The sequence below is a fragment of the Saccostrea cucullata genome, unplaced genomic scaffold (assembly GCF_032062105.1).
Source record: "Saccostrea cucullata isolate Sc308-1 unplaced genomic scaffold, CSIRO_AGI_Scuc_v1 ctg3898, whole genome shotgun sequence".
NCBI lineage: Eukaryota > Metazoa > Mollusca > Bivalvia > Ostreida > Ostreidae > Saccostrea > Saccostrea cuccullata.
In genome coordinates, this window is record NW_026932301.1 from 19,921 (window position 1) to 41,338 (window position 21,418).

Below are 21,418 nucleotides of genomic sequence, written 5' to 3' on the forward strand. Positions count from 1 at the left end.
TCACAAAGTACGCGCCGTGTGATCGCGGTGTGATAAGAACGCAGAAAAAAGTAGTATGATCGCCGTAGCAGCGCGGTATGATCTCCAACAACGTAGTGGGAGCTCCGTACGAACGCCGTGAAGACGCACATGATCGTGGCACGAACGCAGTGATAGTAAACTGCGCTTCCATGGAGACGTCAAGGAGATGTCTCGGAGTCCTTGGAGATGTCACTGCGTTTCTAATGAGATTGATTGTCTTATGATTTTTTCGACTGCGATTACACGGCGACAGCACGGAGTTGTCACTGCGATCATTGCACTCCAATGACGTTTATACAGCGTCCGTTGGCGATCAAAATGCGCTTTCACGGCGTTGTTAGAGCGTTGTCGGCCAGCTCACAAAACAAGAGCAATGAGATCATATTTGATCAGTGTTGTGTTGTAGAAATATCACCATCCAACACGTGGGTCAGCCATAACGGAACTACTCTATTCAATATTCATGCGCACTTACATTCTAATATATAAAAATGTTAATGAAAGATACAAGAGCTCCGGAATACATCACATTCATCAATAATTCCAACGTATTTGTTACACTTGGAGCATTTAAGTGAAAAAAATGGAAAAGAAAATTACGCCAAAACTTGTTCTGTTGATTCACTTAAATTTTGTAGAAAAAATTTTCAGTTTATTTTTTACATTCATAATAAAATCAAAGAAAATCTAACAACACATCTAAAGCGATAAAATTGAAAAATGGAGTTTAATCATTAAACAATTAAATATTAATAATTTAGTACTAAATTAATTAAGTAGAGCATTTTCAATTATTAAGAATATTTTTGGAAACATCGTGTAACTTGAATTTTTAAACAAAAATGTTTTACATTCCTTCTGAATTTATATCAATACCTAAAGAACGCATTGTGAACGTATTGTGAACGCAGCCAGCGCAGTGAGAACGCCATGAAAACGCCTAACGCGCCGTGAAAACTCCGAGGAAGCGCAGTCAATCGCAGAGAGATCTCCGTGGGAACGCAAGAGAGCGCCGTGAGATCGCGTTAGAATCGCATCAGTAGGGAGCCTTGACATCTTCATATTGTGAAAAATTTACAGAAATTTGTGCATTTTTTCCACGGCGATTTCAAAAATTTAACAACGCCGAAATGACTCCGTGTGAACACAGCTTGGTGTGACAGGGCCTTAAAGCAGTCACCCCACAAGGGAGCACCTATTCAACTGACCCACGCCAGAACTATATTCTTCTTCTTCTAATAATAATAATAATAATGCTTTATTTAGAGAAGGTAACCCGATTAGTACCAGGTACTATTCTTCCCCGGGGCCTTCTAATTTCAAACAACATATTACATAAAATGATACAATCAAAGATAAAACATGTAGAGTTCGTTAGTGCATAATGTAATGTACATCTAAATGAGATATAGATACACAATTAATAAAGAAGTCAATATTAGTATTTATGTGAAGCATAAAGTAATTTATACCATCTCTATTGTAAAATTTTTTATTTTCTATATTCCGGATTTTGTTATGCCTTCAGTTAAGATTTTCGCCTTACAAAATCCTTTATCTCGGATCACGTGATCATTGTTTACTGTAATTTTAGAAGGGAGAAGATTTTGATTTCATTTCGTTGGACTTTGAGTATTTTCGTTGCGTTATAAGGAATTCTTTCGAGATAATCACGTTTCTCCAGTTGATGTTGAATTATTAGACCAAGAATTGTAAGTAAAATGTGAATTTTAACATTTTATACAACGTTTTCCAAACTGATTGACCAGTGGCAGTGGCTGGTTTCGTAACCTCCCTTCTTACATAACACATTTGTTATGACAAAAAACGTTTTGATACTTGGTCACTCCTTTGTGCGGAGATTAGAACATTTTGTTTTAAACAATTTGGACAGCCGAGTGAACGAAAACCTGAATTTGAATAGAGATGAGGTTCGCATTTGTTACAGTGGACATGGTGGCGCTTCTCTGGAGAAGATTCGCGCGCTGGGGATGGCTTACGTAAGGGAACACCGCCCGGATGTGGTCATTATTCATGGTGTTTCTAACGATTTGTGTAAACCCGAAAAATCTGTTGACTCTATTTTTAGACAGTTAATTGAATTTCTCATAGACCTACGGTATGGACAGTCTGTCAAATCTGTGATAATTCTACAAACTTTACATAGAATTTCTCCTCTGAGGCGCACTCGTTACGAGGTCAGTTTACCGTGGTTTAACGGCAGGGCAGATGAACTAAATAGGAGGGTATCAGATTACACAAAGGGAGTTGATGGTGCCAAATTCTTCCGCCTTCAAGGATTTTGGAACTTTTCCACTAAGTCCAGTGTTTACCTTGATGATGGAGTCCATTTAAATAGACAGGGGAACATCAAGTATTACAACAACATCAGGGCTGTTGTTGTTTCTGTTCTTAAATCTCTGCACAATGGTGGGTAAAGTGTATTTGTAATTTTTGTATGCTATTCTCACTATTAAGTGGGGTGCATTAAGAATGCATACATCATTGAAACAAACTCATTTTATGTACAAATATGTTGAATTTAATGTGTAAGGCACTTTTTTTTAGTGTATTCCCTCTAATTATGAGGCTGTAACACAAGTTGCCTATTTAGTACACATTTGACCTTTGAACTTTTAAGTTCAGGTCTTTACACCCCAATATGGTTGGGGTTTTTCTGACATTGAATACCTATTTGGTATATTTTCCATCGGGTCTTCCATTTATACCCCTACATGGTTCGGGTTATTTTGCATCAGTGTTTTTTATTATTTTGCACTTATTTTTGGAATAACCCACTGGGTTAGGTGTATTTCTTTATGGGATTGATACCCTATATGGTTTGGGTTATTTAAATCCCGGTACAAACACCTATTTCTTTGGTCCCTTTGGGTTTTCCATTTTTTACCCCTATATGTTGGGGTTATTTTACACTGATGTTTACAAGTGCAAATTCTTTTGGAATGACCCTTTGGTTTTTTATTATGTATTTGTTTCCTTATATATTCTTTTACATGTTAGGAAACAATTTATACAGATATATAGTTAATGCTAATATTTTGATGACCACATTGGTTGAGGAGATTTTAATTCTATTTATACATATGGTCAAAGTTATTATATATCTGTTAATTTTATGAACATGATATCTCTATATACATATTTGGTTTTCTTAAAGGAAAGCTCATATTTGAACTATATTCATGTTCATGTACTCATATTATCAAATAATTTTAGATGAATGTCAGTGAGAGAGGGCGGCGAAGGAAAAGGACTGCTCCCCCTGCCGCAGCTGGATCAGCTACACAGAGGGTGGTGATGGATGAGGAAGTGGACGGTACCTCCCAGAATGATGTGCAGCCCCAGGTTCCACCTATACAGCCACAATTGGTAGCAGCGGTGACTGAACAGGTGCTAAAAGCCCTTGCGGGAGAGGAGAAGAAGGGTACTAAGAGGAGCAAACCTCAGAAGGGTTCTAAACGCAAACAGCGGAGAACGCCAAGCAGCGGCTCTTCAGGTACAGACTCTGACAATAATGATGAATCTACAGATAATTCAGATTCTGACAGCTCCTCATCTTCAGATAGTGATTCCGATGACTGTGAACTAATTTCTGATCCGACAACTTCGCAGATAGATTCTAAATTGAAAAACAAAATTTGGCAGAACAAATACGTAGATTTCGTCAAGTTGCTCCCAAGGGATGATTTCACTTCAGATAAATCATTGCGCCTACAAAGCGCTGGTAACTCTGAATATAAATTTGTCAAATCAAAACCAAAAAAGTCTATCAAAACAATTGAGCAGTGGACAACAGCATTTTTGAAATTTTTGGCAGTATATTCGGAAAAATATCCAAAGCAAATCCCAGCTGTTATCAAACATGGGGAAATTGTTAGAGAGTTAGCAAGTAGATCTTTGGGTCAGACATGGCTTACATATGATAAGCAGGTCAGGAAGGACATTGAAGTGAAGTCAATTCCATGGGGGCAACTTCATTACGAGTATTGGGTAATGGCCACCACTTTTCGACAACCCCAAACCCAACTCAATTTTCGTGGGAAACAGGGCCAACCAAGGGTTTCATTCAAAAATAGAACCCCTCCAGGATTCTGCTACGTCTACCACAAAAGTGGAAAATGTTCAAACCAGCAATGCCAGTATAAGCACATCTGCTTTCAGTGTAGGAAAACACACTCAGTCTTGTACTGCACAGGGGGAGATAAACCATTTACAAAGGGTACCGGTACCACATCTCAGTCTAAACAAACATCAATCCCCCAAAACGCAAACAAATAAAAATGTAGTAACACCAGTTAAGGTATCCATTTTAAGGCAGTTCCTCGAAGGGTATGATGACAATTTAAAAATTTATTTAACTGAAGGTTTTCAATATGGCTTCAAAATACAATATGAGGGTCCAAGGCAACAGCGCTTTTGTAAAAATTTAGTATCGGTTCAGCAGCATGAAAATATAGCTTCAAATAAATTACAAAAAGAAATTTCCCTTGGTAGGATTGCTGGTCCATTCAGCTCACCTCCTTTTACAAACCTTCAGTGTTCTCCTATTGGAATTGTTCCTAAAAAAGAAATAAATGAATTTCGGCTTATTCATCACCTGTCATATCCGGACGGAGCCTCTATAAATGATTTCATCCCTGATGAGTTGTGTTCTGTTTCCTACGCAACAGTAGATGATGCCATTAAACAAATAAAGAAACTAGGTAAAAACTGTTTGTTAGCAAAAACAGATATCGCTTCGGCATTTCGCATATTACCTGTTCATCCAGATGACCATGAATTGTTAGGGATTCAATTTAAGGGGGCTTTTTATTATGACAGGTGCTTGCCAATGGGGTGTTCAATATCTTGTTCTATTTTTGAGACATTTAGCACTGCCTTACAATGGATAGCTTGTTCAAAGTTCGGTGTATCCAATATGCTGCATATTTTGGATGATTTCTTATTTTTAGGTCCACCTGATTCCCCAGTATGCAATTTAGCTTTATCTCAGTTCATTTCAATGTGTGAAGTTTTAGGGGTACCTATTAAATGTGAAAAAACTGAGGGGCCTTCAACTACATTAATCTTTCTGGGTATAGAGTTAGATACTATGAACATGGAAGCTAGATTACCAAGAGACAAAATAGAGAAAATTCAGAATGCTCTGCATTCTGCCAAGCGACGTAAAAAGATTACTCTGCGTGAGCTTCAATCTCTGATAGGCCTGCTAAATTTTGCATGTTGTGTTGTTGTCCCGGGAAGGGCATTTTTACGGCGGCTTATTACACTCACCATAGGTATTTCAAAACCACATTTTCACATTCGTCTGAATGCACAGGCTAGGTTAGATTTGAGTGCTTGGTGCGAATTTATTGAGAATTTTAATGGAAAATCTATGTTTATTGATGACCATTGGCTGAATTCTCAAAAACTACATCTGTACACAGATGCTGCAGGAAATTTTGGTTATGGTGCTGTTTTCGGTACTAAATGGTTCTATGGTGCCTGGGAAAACATGGGTCTAAGACAGGTCTACAATATCACTTTTAAAGAGTTATTTCCAATAGTTATTGCAGTAGAAACTTGGGGAGATGCACTTGCAAACAAATCAATACTTTTTCATTCAGATAATATAGCTGTAGTAGAAATTATAAACAAAACTTCTTCTAAAGACACCTCTGTTATGTGCTTATTGAGACGCTTGGTGCTTGCTTGTTTAAGGCATAATATTTTATTCAAAGCGGAGCATATTCCTGGAAAAATAAATGTCTTACCAGATCTACTTTCGCGATTACAGGTGCAGAAATTCCTTGGGTTGGCACCATACATGGACCGATTTCCAACTACTGTGCCAAAGCAATACCTTCATGTTTGAATGAGACTGCATCTAAATTGTTGGAAGCCTCAGTAACTTACAATACTCAGCAATCTTACAAGACTGCTATGTCTGTTTTTCAGAATTTTTACAGAAAAGTATTTCACACCAGGCCTGAATTTCCTACGGAAGTAGCACAGGTTATTTGTTTTGTGTCTTGGCTACATAAAGAAGGAAAATCCCACAACACCATCAACACTTATGTTGCTGGTCTTTCATATTACCACCGTCTAAATGGTTTCACAGACCCCACACAATTTTTTATTATCAAAAAACTAATTAAAGGTGCACAACAGCTGTCAGGTACACCTGATATCAGGCTACCTATCACACCTCAAATATTGCGCAAAATTGTACATGCAGTTAAAAACACAATCTCTGAAAAATTCAATAGGCTTCTCCTTAGGGCAATGTTTACTCTGAGTTTCTTTGCTTTCTTACGCGTAGGAGAAATAACAGCAAAATCCCCTAGAAACATTAAAAATGTTATACAAATGGAAAACTTGAAACTGGACAAACCTTTGACAAATCCAAAATACATGACATTAACTCTTAGACATTTCAAGCACAACGCATCCTGTAGACCGGTCTGTTTACAAATAGCTACTCAGAAATGTAAATCCATTTGTCCGGTTCGTGCTATGGTGAAATACATTGAAGCACGAGGTTCAGCTCAGGGTCCTTTGTTTACTTTTGATAATTGCAATCCCATTTCACAAGCATATTTTACATCAGAACTCAAGAATGTGGTGTTATATACTGGTCTTGACCCCAAGCTCTATAGGTCTCATAGTTTTCGCATAGGGGCAGCTTCTTATGCTTTTCACTCCAAAGTATCTGAAGAAAAAATCCGCCTTATGGGTCGCTGGAATTCTAATGCAGTCAAACGATACTTCCGTATCCCAGTGTTTGATACTATTGAGGTTTCACCTACAAGTCAGACTGACTGAGGCAGCTGATGATGAACGTGTAGTATCCCTCCCTCCCTATCCCTCTTGCAATCATAAATGTATTATTTATATTCAGACTGTCTGAGGCAGCTGTATATTTATATCAATTCCATATTTTTACTTAGTGGCCGTTATCAAATACAGAATTTTGTAGATAACAGTTTTGGCTTTTTATGACATAAAGAGATTTTGATTTATTTCATACACATGATACATATGACTTTGGATTTCACTGGACTTCGTAGTTGATCAATTATGACTGTCTGAGGCAGCATAAGTTAATGGAGATAAAGTGTATGAACTCGTGCCAATTTTAGACTGTCTGAGGCAGCTTTTATTGTTTATATGTTTATCAAGCTTTAGGGAATAATGTGGACATTTTCCTTTATGCACAATTTGTATCCAATTGGTTTTTTGTGTAGCATTTTACATTTTTTTTATACGGGTGTTTATGTTTTACATGTATAAAGTACTGGATAAACTATTGACTGTCTGAGGCAGCATTGTCTATCCAGTCGGACTGAATTTGTACGGGTATTGTTAAATAAGTTGCATTTACCAACATCTCGTTTTTGCTTGTATAATGTATGGACAGGTTTTGTTTTTTAGGTTCATACCTTTTCCTGACATTTTCTTGATGTATGTTGTACTTGATTTTAACGCTACTCAGGATTTATGTTTCCAAGAACTGTTTAAGCAATAGACATTAGGTATGTGTTACCCTGTCATACTGATATCTCCCATTTTTCTCCCATTCATCTCCTCTGGATGGGGCACTTGTCTCTAAGCTACTGTTTTCGACAAGTTTGTGGCATGTTTTTTTAATCAAGTCCCATCTTTTTTGCCATTTTTAGTCATGTGTGTTTTTATTGTGTACATACTTAGAGTTCTATATGCATTGTTGTTCTATATTAATTAGGGCAAATTTAAGATATGCATTTCCTTTTTTATTGTATGTACCTTTTTGGTTGTTTTTAATTTTTCATTGTGACAGGTGTAACATATATTTAATATCAAACAATACTGCTGTATATTTCATTGGCATTTGTAATAAATGCTCTTTTCAATTCAAATACTTGTTGATATCATTTTTGGCAAAAAACAGAGCAGAGTAGATTCTGGCAGAAAAACAGAGGATTGGTATTTGATGTAAAAAATAGACGATGGTATAATTGTATTTATGTGAAGCATAAAGTAATTTATACCATCTCTATTGTAAAATTTTTTATTTTCTATATTCCGGATTTTGTTATGCCTTCAGTTAAGATTTTCGCCTTACAAAATCCTTTATCTCGGATCACGTGATCATTGTTTACTGTAATTTTAGAAGGGAGAAGATTTTGACCCTCCTCCTCCCCTTCATCCACCGGTGCTTATTGTGTGTTCAAATGAAGCTAGTCATATCATGTTTTGTCATTTTGCTCAATCTGTATTATACTTGTTGGCTATTCAAGATTGTAACTAGTTCTTTTTCTACAATAACTTTTAGGTACTTAAATTAAGTTAGTGCCAATATTGTTTTTATTCAAGCTAGTCCCAATTCTTTTGCCATTTTATTTTTAAGTATGGGCATGTTTTTTTAATCAAGTCCCATCTTTTTTGCCATTTTTAGTCATGTGTGTTTTTATTGTGTACATACTTAGAGTTCTATATGCATTGTTGTTCTATATTAATTAGGGCAAATTTAAGATATGCATTTCCTTTTTTATTGTATGTACCTTTTTGGTTGTTTTTAATTTTTCATTGTGACAGGTGTAACATATATTTAATATCAAACAATACTGCTGTATATTTCATTGGCATTTGTAATAAATGCTCTTTTCAATTCAAATACTTGTTGATATCATTTTTGGCAAAAAACAGAGCAGAGTAGATTCTGGCAGAAAAACAGAGGATTGGTATTTGATGTAAAAAATAGACGATGGTATAATAATTGTTCAAGAGACATTGTCTTAAACAATAGTAATAGTCAAACATCTTGTACAAAGGACATATTCAAACATTTATTTACATACGTTGGCTAATTATAATTTTTTCTACATTTCGTCTAAAAATAGGTAAGGTTGGTGATAATTTTATATGTAATGGTAGGTTATTCCATAAATTTACACCTGAATATTGAATAGAATTTGTAAGTAAAATTGTTCTATGTTTTGGTAAAGGAAGATTATAATTTAATTCTGAACGTAAGGAATAGGAATCATTGCTATGAAAAACAAAAGGTCCTGGAGATATTCGGGGCTCATACCATAAAAAGTTTTGTACAATAAAATACACTTATGTAGTGTGACTAATTCAAATACATTTAGCCATCCCAGTTTTTCAAACAATGGTTTTGATTGTTCTTCGGGTGCTGCATCAAGAATAATTCTAGCAGCCCGTTTCTGAAGTTTATGAATTCTTTCAATGCTAGTTTTAGATGTATTGCCACATATTGTAAGACAATAGTTTATTGAAGGCAAAATATATGCATTATAAAAAAGTTTTTTGGTATTTAATGGAAGAAATTTCTTAATTTTACGGAGTGTAAATAACTTGTATGTTAAGGATTTACAAACTGAATCTACATGATAATTATAATGAAGATTTTGATCTATATAGACACCTAAGAGTTTTTCAACATTAACATTTCCAAGCTTTTCTCCAGAAATTTCTGTATTAAGTTCTGGAATATCTAATTTTGACCTTTTTTGTTGTGTACACATAAGCATAGATTTTGATTTGTTCGTGTTCAGAATCATTTGGTTCTGTAAACACCAGTTTTCAATTTCGCATAAATCATAATTCAAAAATGTTTCAATATTATGTACATTGTTATCAGATAAATGCAGAGTTGCATCATCTGCAAACATATCAATATTACAGTGATTGACACATAGGGGGAGGTCATTTATGTACAATAAAAATAGCAGTGGACCTAAAATAGATCCCTGGGGCACCCCTGCTGTGATAGGTAAGATATCAGAAGAACATGCACCAATTTTAACACTTTGGGTTCTTTCATTTAAATAAGACTGAAACCATTTCATTGTAAGTGAATCAAAGTTATAGTGCCTCAATTTCTCAATTAAGAGATCATGATTGACTAAATCAAATGCTTTACTGAAATCTAGAAATGCTATGCCAGTGAGATTCCCTTGATCCATTGCATTCAACCAGCTGTCAGTAAGTTTGGTTAGTGCCGTTTGGCAAGAATGGAATTCCCTAAAGCCACTCTGTGAGTTTGTAATGAGGTCAAAAGCTCTGGTGAATTCACGTACTTGATTAGCAACATGTTTTTCAAAAATTTTTGATAAAGTCGGTAAGATTGATATTGGTCTGTAATTACTTGGATCATTTTTATCGCCCTTTTTATATATAGGGGTGACTTAAGCTTGTTTCAGATGCAAAGGAAAGATGTCATTAGTAATGCTAGTATTAATTAGATGAGTTATAGGCTTAGAAATTATATCAGCAGAGAGTCTTAAGAGGCGGGGACCAATGAAATCTATACCTGCCGATTTATTAATGTCAAGTTTGCATAGCATTGAGAAGACCTCGTCTTGTCTTATAGGAAGTAAGCTAAATACATTTTCATCATTAAGTTTTTACTTTGTGAATTCTTTCAACTTTTCTGGTTTAAAGTTACGCTTTGGTAATTCATTTAATAAATTGCTAGAAATTTTTGTATAGTGTTCATTAAAAACATTGACAATACCTTGTGTATCGTTAATTTCTGATCCGTTGTCCTTAATATGAGTAGGAAAAAATATTTTGGCTTTGAGGATAAATGGTTCAGATAGCTCCAGAGTTCTTTAGGATTAGAGCTCTCCTCAATAGCTGATTTATAATAAGTACATTTAGCATTATTAATCAAAAGCGTAACTTTATTCCTCCAATGTCGAAAATTTTCAAAGTCTTTGTGTTGATGATAGTAATCTCGTAATTGTCTAGCATCATTAATTTCTTGTGTTAACCATTTTGGACGAGACTCAGTTTTCACACGTTTAGTCTTTACTTTAGCGTGACTATTTAGAATAGTATTAAACATATTGTAAAAGTTCGCTAAGATATCGTTAGGATTGTCCAAATTCGTAAGGGCATCAAAATTGACACTTTTTAAATCGGAAAGAAATTTTTCTTCATTAAAATTCTTAAAGTCGCGGTATTGAATTTCAGTGTGTTTTCCCTTACGCTGCATGCTGTTAGATCTGCGTGTTGCACAAACAGGGTAATGGTCAGACATAGCTATGGGTGGTACTTGGATTTCACAGATGAGGTCAGGTTGGGTAGTGTAGAAATGATCAATAAGGGTAGATGAGGTGTTAGTAATTCTAGTAGGTGTGGTAATTAATTGAGTTAGTCCAAATTCTTCTAGTGCAGATGTCCAGGATAGAGGGGGGTCTTTTAGTAGATCAATATTAAAGTCACCTGTAAGTATGATTTCTTGGTCATCACAGCAGGAGGCACGATTTATCTCCCTAGCTAGGTCCTCCACCCAGCAGATGGGTGCAGATGGTGGGCGATATGCAGAACAATAGAGGATAGGCTTTGTGTTTTTTAAATTGATTTCTAACCATATTGTTTCTATGTTACTAATTTCTAAATCTTGTCGACGCTTATAGGATAGATTATTTGAGACATAAATAACTATTCCACCACCTCCCTTATTTTGTCGATCTTTTCTTTCAAGTACATAACCATCTATATTCAAATCTGCATCACTAATTTGTTCATTTAAAAAAGATTCACAAAGCCCCAACACATCCATAGATCGTTCATTTTGTAAAATTAATTTCATTTCGTCTAATTTTGGTAGAAGATGACACACGTTAAAATTTCCGAAACGCAAACCTTTTTTAACTAGACCAAAATCAGAATTTGTCAGTGCACATTTATTAGAGATGTTTATTGCTTTGGTAGAATTTAGACTTTCAGGGCTAGGGCTTTTGTTTATCTCCTGTTTTGAATTAGATTTTTGCTTAGTTTTGAGATAATGTATATTTTTGGCAGCTGAAAATTCTATTTGAGAATTTTTTAAGATACATTTACATGAATTTTTGTTACATTCTGAACATAAAGTTTCGAGAGGTAAAAAGTTATTTTGCAGACTTAATGAAATACTTTCTGTATATTCGGCCAGACATTCGTTGCCCCTATTCTAGTACGGACAGAACTTTTGTTTGTGGCCAGGTTCCCCACACTGCCAACAGTCTACTTTGCTCCCATGTCTACAATTCCGGGATGAATGGCCTTGTTCTCCACAGAAGTAGCAGCACGTATACTTCATCGATGCGGAGGGAGCCGGTACTTGATGTTGCTTCAGAACTGGGACATGCTTATTGTATAGTTTCAACAGAGAGGCGGTTCCATGGTCAGATAAATGTATACCGTCCTTCCAGTATAAAGGGGAATTCCAGGCTTTGAAAATTTGACTTGCTTTAATCACTGTCGCACCATACTCTTCGCACACAAAACGGATAGCTTCATTCACATCAATGATCAATGCATCTTTTCGAGGCATGACTTCACAAATGAAAACATTAATATTTGAATTCCTCTTCTTCAGATCCATTATTATCTCGGAAAAGTCATTTTCTACTGCTTCCATATTCCGTTTATTTGAGGCATCATTTCCTCCAGCCTGAATCATGACATTTTCTAGAGAAGACACATCATATTGCTGCAATTTCTTACGAATATAAGAAATGCTGGCTCCTCTGTTGGTACTCACACTAACATTTGAACATAACCCACGGGTTTTAATACGTTGCAGAATTGAACTTCCGATCAGGAGTGTAGTTTTCTGCTGGTTGCTAGATGTGGAATTACGTTGTTTCTGGACGGAACTGTTTCCTAGTTTCCGGTGCACAGGTTGTTGTGGTTCTGTGTTTGTAGAGCTTTCTTTCATAGATACTTCTGGTATAACTTCATTACACTGTACATGTCTAGAAGTGACATTGTTAGAAGCCTTTGGCAGATCATTTGTACAATTGCCTTTATGTTTGAGGACTGTACAGGTTGTCTGAGTACTTGAACTGGTTACACGTTTATTTGCATTTTCACTCAGTTCCTTTTTTAACGACTTGATTTCCTGCGTTAAGCGTTGAACAATTGATGAAAGTTCCTCCACGCGTAAGGCAGAATTACAGCACCTGCTGCATTCTTTAGTTTCATTACACTGAGCATAATTCGATAGGTTCCTCCTTGGCGTAGATGCCATTTGTGGCGGCGGTTGGGAAATAATGATATTTGTTTCATTTATGTCACATGCGTAAACACTTATTTCCTCAATGAATTTCTCGCACCATGATGATGCTGTACTCCCCTGAATATGGAGTACCGAGGTACTTCTGTAAATTGTAGCTGTAACAGATCTACAACTAGTCTTAAAAATATGGCCATCTCCCTTAGTAGTTTTCTCACATAACAATTCCTGTTGCAAATATGAAAAAATAATTTCATATTTTTCTTGGTCAAAGTTCACAGTAAAGCTCCTCTTATTGGTGGTGACTTTTAGAAAGCTTGGTATGTCCACATTAATATGCACGTCATCATGATTGTCATTTATTGGAATTGTGAATCCAGTAAAAGAATCCAGAAATGATCTAAAAAGACTGGAACTTGAACTCACATCCATCATTTGATTTACTACATAGTGATTATTGAAAACAGGACTTATTTTGTAATCCAATCAGAGTAATTGCACAGGTAGCTCAGGTAAAATCAGGAGCCAAATTTAAGCACGTCTTATCACCTCGGCGTCTTATCTACATTATCGTTATTCCCGTCCAGATGGACTGATTCTAACTTATTTTATGAGGAAGTATTCAAAACCCTTTATATAAGCATAATACGTATACTAAGTTTTATTCCAACCTGAATCAATACCTCAACAAAGAAGGTAATTATGTGATTTTTCAAAGCAGTTTACATAATATATCCAAATATTGTAGTGAACGACGGTGGCCAACACTATTTTCTCAATGCTAAAAGCATAGAAATGAGTAATGTTGAGGCTTTTTTTTATTAAACTTAGAAATATCCCCAGTAAATGACGTCCGATTTCGAGAATGTCCTTTCATCATGCCATATTCTTTATTGATTTATCATACTCATCTACTCATTCTTGTTAAAGCCAATTTCATAACAAATATTAATCTTAAAGTACATTAAATCTTAGGTCATAATAAAGCTTAAATCACACCTTTTTCTATGTAAAACATTTGTACAGGTTTAATTTATGCTTCACAAAATGCACATAAGTATTACGGATACGTTTTCCCCCCAAAACAGAACCAATCGTCCACTACATGGCGCAGTTATGAGAGCTTTTGCTCTAGAGTCGTGGAGTAAGGCCTTTCTCCTTTTCGTGCGTTCGAATCACTGCGGAAAGTTGAGACCGATCCTTCCGATAAGACTATTTTTATTGATCGATATATTATCTTAGTTTCTTCAATTTTCAGAGTCCATTTTCTTTATATACGACCCTTGATTCACCTTGTGTTCTGTTTAAATATCTAAAAAAAATCGATGCAAAAAGGCTGCTTTTAAAATCAATGGTAATTTTTACAAATCTTCTGTTGCAGAAATAAAACTTCTACTCGACCCTTTTGTGATGGACACCTCTTGCGCTGATGTACAAAATAATTTTTTTTATTAGTTTTCCAGAGAGCATCATGTCTGTCGGTGGTAAAATGTTGATCCTCATGATGACATTATTTCTTTTCACGTCTTCATTATATTCCAATCCTTCCACCGACTTTCTCCAAAACTACACAAAGAATTCATCACCAAACGTAACGATGACAGTTGTTAACATATCCTTTAATGCCTTTCATTTAATAGAGTTTTATGACAAGAACAGTAAATTTTCAGTTAGTGGATATTTAGAAACGTCCTGGTTTGATCCAAGAATTTCTACGATTTGGGATCCCTCTTGGACTCCTGAAACGGTGTATTTTAAGGAAGCAGACGTCTGGACTCCAGATATTCGTCAGATTAATTACTACAGTAGATTTGATCTTGAGAAAATGGTTGAAGAAACAGTAATGTTTTACAAAGACGGTTCTGCATTGATGATGAAAATGGACCTATTTACTTCGTATTGCAAAACAGTCTATTTTGATTTTCCATTTGACACACAGACATGTTCAACAGGCATAGTAGCATAGGGTTTCTTTAGAGGAGAGATTGTCTTACAAGTATCTGAGAGCAAAGTCAACGAGGAATTTTACGATCAAAACAAGAATTGGTATTTAGAAGACACTAATATTAGCGTTGAAAGCATTGATTTTATCGTTAAGAATGAAACTTCCAAAATTGCAAAGTCTATGATTGGATTTAAGATATCACATCATCCATCCTATCACGTATGTTTCCCAATCTTTCCACTTACTTTAATGCAATTCATTCAAACACTGGTATTTTGGATGCCTTGGGATTGTGGTGAAAGATCCAGTTTTTCGATTACAGTTCTTCTTTCGATAGCAATTTACCTCACCTTAGTCGCTGAACAAATTCCACTGTTGATACTGCCTGTACGTATAACGGAATGAAACTGGACAAATACTGCTATACGGCGAAAGTTACATTCACAATAATTTCTTTGATGTTTAGTTTAAGCGTGTACATGTATATATTTCCAAAATAACATAAGACAATCTTAAAAACTCAAAATGTGCTATTAAATATTTGAGGGTTTGTCGGTTAAATCGTGGACAAAGCGTTTTTCTTGAAAGATGATGGTCGCACTATTTAAGCTGAAATTTTCAATAAATGTTAATTCATCTTATATACCGTATAAGTAGAAACTTTAGCGAGGATTTAATTTTGGCATTATTAACGAGGTTGTGGAGATAGCTAAAATTGAATATCGCAAAAAATTAATTGCATTTTATTTGTTATAGCTTCTTTAATGTGCGCTTTAAAATCACTAAAATAACATCTCGCTAAAAATAAATTACCAGTTTTAAGAACAAATCGCTAAATTTGCGTCTCGCTAACATTTCCAATCATACGGTAAGTTCATTTAAATATTTGTTGGTAAAAGATAAATCAAAACAAGCAAATTCAAAGAATTGTGGTCCCCCGCTTTCGGTGTCTTTGAGGGTGAGATCTTATCTTTTATGACATATTGTGTGTAAAATGAACATCCTCTCATATGTCATTTATTAAGAAAATAACATTGAAGTTGATTTTTTTAAAGGATGAAAACCCTAATCCTTACCGTTAAAAGGTTATGACCAAAGTAAAAAGATTTTTAAAAGTAGGTCAACTCCAAGGCCAAGATCAAACGGTCAAAGTTGTTGATATCCAATGAAAAGTCTTCTCAAAAGGATTACATATGTGAAGTATGAAAGCCCTAGCCCTCACTGTTCAAAATTTATGGTCAAGGTTAAAGTTTTTTTCATGAGTACGTAAATCTTTAAGTTCAAGGTCAAAAGATCAAAGTTGTTGATATCCAATAAAAGGACTTGCCACAAAGAACACATATTTGAAATATAATAGTCCTAGTATTTACCGTTCAAAAGTTGTGACCAAAGTTAAAGTTTTTTTTTAAAAGTAGTTAAAACTCCAATGTCAAGGTCAAAGGGTAAAGGTTGTTGGTATCCAATGAAAGGTCTTCTCAAAAGGAAAACATATGTGAAGTACGAAAGCCCTAGCCCCCACCGTTCAAAAGTTATGGTCAAGGTTAAAGATTTTTCACAAGTACTGTAAATCTCCAAGGTCAGGGTCAAACGGTCAATGTTGTTGATATCCAATGAAATGTCTTGGCACAAGGAATACATAATTATGTGAAATATAAAAGTCCGACTATCTACTGTTTAAAAGTTGTGACCAAGGTTAAAGTTTTTAAAAAGTAGTTAAAATTCCAAGGTCAAGGTCAAAGGGTAAAAGTTATTGGTATCCAATGAAAGGTCTTCTCACAGGGATTACATATGTGAAGTAAGAAAACATTAGTCCTCACCGTTCAAAAGTTATGGCCAAGGTTAAAGTTTTTTCATAAGTACGTTAATCTCCAAGGTCAACGTCAAAAGGTCAAGGTTGTTTTTATGCAATGAAAAGTTTTGCAAAAACAATACATTTGTGAAATATGAAAGTCCTAGTACCTACTATTCAAAAGTTATGGCCAAAGTAAAAGTTTGAAATTTTTGTGTAAAAGTGGGTCAAATTCCAAGGTCAAGGTCAAAAGGTCAAATCTGGTGATACCCAAAGAAAGGTCTTGACACAAGGAATACACATGTGAAATATGAAAGTCAAAGCTCCACTAAATCAAACGTTATACGCAAGGTTAAAGTTTTTGTGACGGACAGACTGACGGACAGACAGACAGACGAATGAGATTTAATGTCCCCTCGCTTTCGCGAAAGCGGGGGACAATAAAGATTTTCTTATGCTTGAATATGCACAGGGTAAGTCATATGACAAATGATCAAACAACCAGGGATTCATTAGAGAACATATTTTGTATTATTTCGAAATATAAATATTAATTCAATAGTCAGCTAATCACTGTTTTGCGGGACCTGACATGCATTGCTACTTGATTCTTTATGCTCCTAGGGTCACTTTGGCCTTTCTCTTTACGAGGGTTGATCCAACAGTTCGTGGAATTTCTTTCTAAAAATTTTTCGTGATTTGATAAAAGCAAACAACAGGCATAGTTATAATATATAGGGTAATAATGCAACAATTTTGGAAAATTTTACCCTTTCCAACTACCAATAAGCTTAAGGTTACAGGAGCTTTTTGAAAATGAACAGAACTTTATGAAACCCGGGGAGCTTCGACGTAACGTCAAGTTAGATAAGTCACGTCACGACATAGATGCATCTCACCCTAATGTTCAATTCGACAAAGTAATTCTACAGAATGCTGCCTTTTCTCCAATATTTTCTCACGAAAAGCCTGGGCATCGTGTCGCAAAGACATATTTTCATTTTTCACTCATATTTCAAAATACTCCCTATCTTTCCATATGGTGTTCAATTCCAGTAACAATGGCAAGAACAGTACGTCAGCCGACAACGTCCATTAACGCTTTTAATTTGTCTAGGGGGATAAACACTTAAAACAGAGCCTCCAAAAGGCGGTCACACCTTTTATCAACGTCAATGGAAATTCTATTTTTCTTAAATGTCCTATGCCAATGGAAAACCAGTGACTAAAACATTTTCCCCCAGTCTATGTCAATAATATACGGGTTCAAAGCCAGAGTGATCCCAGGATTTTACGAAACCTTTATGATTTGACCAAAATTTGACGTTTTCTTACAACTGAAAGATGAACAATAAATCAAAAACTAATAGGGTGAATTCACCATGCATCGGACACCCTTTTACTTCAACAAGTTCAAGCGATATCGCTACCGACGTTATCAAAATGGAGCTTAACATTTAGGTTGTGATTGAAATATAAATTTGGGACACAATTATATGCCCTTTATTGAGAAAATATCCTCAAAAATGGAGTTTTTAGAAATAACACAGAATTCACCATGGATTGGACATTGTTTATCATGCATCGGACAGATTGTATTTAGTCCGTAAAAATATCATACCTTTATCACAGTGCTTTAAAATTCTTTATATGGATATATGTTTATCTTTTATTTAAGGAATAACCCTCAACTCACATTTAATTTACGATATCGTTGCACAAATGTAGAATGATTCAAGAGACCTCACTCTGCCTTAGAAATGCTTTAAAATGCTTATTATGCAGTAATTCGCGCCTTTTTCTCATGGGTTATCATACTCTAGTTTGTAGAAATAAAATTGAGTCTACTTCCATACGTCATTTATGTAAAATTACCAATCTTTGACTCTGTTCACCAAAGTTTTGACTGGTTCCGCTGAAGTCAAATTTTAAGAACGATAACTCTAAAAATCGCAAAAAATTAAATTTCTGGTTATTCCCCTTTGATGATGTAAGATATGACGTAACTTCAAGGCCATCCTCGGGGCATTTTTATCACAACATGATAATAACAATCGGTATCAATAAAAATTTTTAATCTTCATCTTCAAGACAGAAACAAATAAATACACAGAACTCTCAAGTTGAAAGAGAGTTAATTATTCAATATTTACATTCAGTGTAATTTTCCTTATGAAATCAATTTGAAATCTACAACGTTCAAATTTCTATAACACACGCAAAACCATGTCACCGTGCGTTAGAATACACAGTAGGAACTATATGCATTTTCTATACTAGAGGAACACAAAAATGTTAAATGTTTTATTTCAATTTTATGAAAAACTATAACCCTGAAAAATTTACTTAAAAACTAATGTAATGTGCGTTAAGAATAATTAATTTGTCACCTTTTTTCCTTGCAATGTTTGTTTGCGTTATTTAACTTTGCAACGTTATTTAACGTCATTTGACGTCACAAACGGCTTTTACATCTATTATCCACGGCAGTTTTGAAGGGCGCTAAATTCACATTTAAGATTAACGAAATAAGCAATTATGGAGAAGGAAAATTAGAGAATGTAAATATAAGCACTGAATTCATACATTTGGATGTCTTCGGTCCTATAACACACCTGGTCGTGCCGACAAATTATCAATTTCAAGTTCAATTTGTCGGCACGCCAGGTGTGTTATAGGACCGAAGACATCCAAAAATATGAATTCAATGCTTAAAAGTTGTCCGAAGCAAGGTATGTGTCCGATGTATGGTGATTTCACCCTAAACCAAATATCCAGAAAAATCAGTAAAATTCTCACACAAAGATTTATAAAAGATCAAGCAATCGAAATAATGATATAATTTTCGTTTTACTTACCACACAGGGCTGTTTAATTTTCATTTCACTTATTAAGAATTAAAATGATAATACACGAGTTAATGTCTCCCCTGCATTTCCAAACAACCGTTTCTATGGTAACTGTCATAGAGTTACAATCATAAATATTTAAAATGTTTTTTTACTTGAAATATTCAACAAGTGTCTATATTCTCACTTGTAATTTTCAACCAATTTCACTTAACAATAAATAAAATATGAAGAAATCCCACCAACTTTTGGCTCAACCCTCGTATGTTAGCTTTCAATAGACAACAGTTGTATGATTTTCATTAAATTTATTACAGACTGAAAAAGCATGTACAATCTTGTGTCATTCATAACTGTGATGGACAAAAAGGGAAAGTTGGCCGCATTGCATAAATGTACAATCAAAAATAGCGTCTAAGAAGGTTAGCTGGCATACCGACTAAGGAGCATCGGGCAAAACCAGTAGCCCTGTGTTGGTCATAGGTGCCTGGGATCCCAAATTTAGGTACTAGAATTTGGGCCCGGGAAAGTTGTGAGCACATCTGCATACCCTGCTTCCGATGATTGCTTCTGGTCAGCAGTACTTTAACACCCAAGTACTCCAGTATTAAGCCCCCTTCCTGTAACAAGAGGTGGAGGGACCCCAGGCCCGCAGACTTCTAACTTGATTTTTAACTTTACTTTTATTAAACATTGCCATAGGATGGATACTTTTTAGACAACCCTTCTATCCAACAATGTGCCCACCAACTTATCTGCTGGCTGGGCAGGGAAACAACGAGCCAGATATGTACACAACCCTCCCACTTATCCCCCCGAACCCGTCCCTTTTAATAGTATGCGACAAGGATTTTAAAGGGTCGTATGCTCTGAAATGGGCATACTCCTCGCACATATCACCTGATATTCAGACAATATATTTTAAGAACTCAGAAGTGTGGACTCCACAGGGTTTACCTGCTAACCCACACACCTGATCTGAGGCAGAAAAAATGTATGATGAAATAGTCATGGTTTTTTCAAAATTGTTTGGCAGTCATGCTAAAAGGAGATTTATTTGCTTCAGAATGCAAAGCAGATTACACTTATTTCCCTTTTGACACACAGAAATGTTCGATAGATTTAATTTTATGGGGTTACTACAGGAATGAAGTTGTTCTGCATCCATTATACGACACTGTAAATATGGAACTATACCAAATAAACAACCAATGGAACATGGAAGACACTAGAATCAGTCAAAATAATCTAATAAAGGAAAATTCAGCATTTCAAAGGCCTGGGTTAGAATGGAGTTTAAGATAAGTCGACGCTCTACGTATTACGTACTTTTTTTTTTATCATGCCTATCATTTTAATGGAGATTCTTCAGACATTTGTCTTTCTTTTACCGGAGAAATCTGAAGGAAGGGTTAGTTTCTCTGTCAACATTCTTCTCTCAATAGCTGTCTACATGACCATAGTTATTGAACAAATTCCAAAATCATCGGAACCTGCTTTTTCTGTATTGGCAAAACACTTTTTGCTGATCATTGCATTGGATGTGTTGTTCAAATTTTTTTGATCATAAGCCAGTTTACTTACACTCTAGATAAACTTAAAGACCACAAGATCGAGAAAGTATACAGTTGTGATCCCAGAATCTGGGCACGAAAAAAAGACTAGACAGCTATTGCATACTCTCTAGATATAACATTTGCCATGGTGGCAGTTTTTGCTATTTTGGCTTCTAATTTGTATTTGTGTGGTAGTTTCATTGCTTTTAAGCATTTTTTTAACTCACCTTTGAACGAAATATA

The 21,418-nt window shown here is 35.3% G+C and overlaps 1 protein-coding gene across 3 annotated transcripts; it reads left to right on the plus strand.

The window, feature by feature from the left end:
* Positions 1-1,506: 1,506 nt before the first annotated feature.
* Positions 1,507-6,974, plus strand: LOC134234787 (integrase/recombinase xerD homolog). 3 transcript variants are annotated; one of them, XM_062716831.1, is made up of 3 exons: positions 1,510-2,451; positions 3,259-3,538; positions 5,822-6,974. In XM_062716831.1, exons 1-3 carry the CDS (start codon positions 2,449-2,451, stop codon positions 6,847-6,849), a joined length of 1,311 nt encoding a protein of 436 aa, XP_062572815.1. In that variant the 5' UTR covers positions 1,510-2,448; the 3' UTR covers positions 6,850-6,974. The 3 variants fall into 3 exon arrangements, with proteins under 3 accessions (XP_062572817.1, XP_062572815.1, XP_062572816.1); XM_062716832.1 differs by having other exon boundaries at positions 1,510-1,733; XM_062716833.1 differs by having other exon boundaries at positions 1,507-2,451; positions 3,259-6,974.
* Positions 6,975-21,418: the final 14,444 nt, after the last annotated feature.

Coding starts and splice junctions, on each gene's coding strand:
- LOC134234787 (XM_062716831.1), top strand. Junction 3,539..5,821: donor GCCAAGCAGCGGCTCTTCAG/GTACAGACTCTG, acceptor TCGCGATTACAG/GTGCAGAAATTCCTTGGGTT.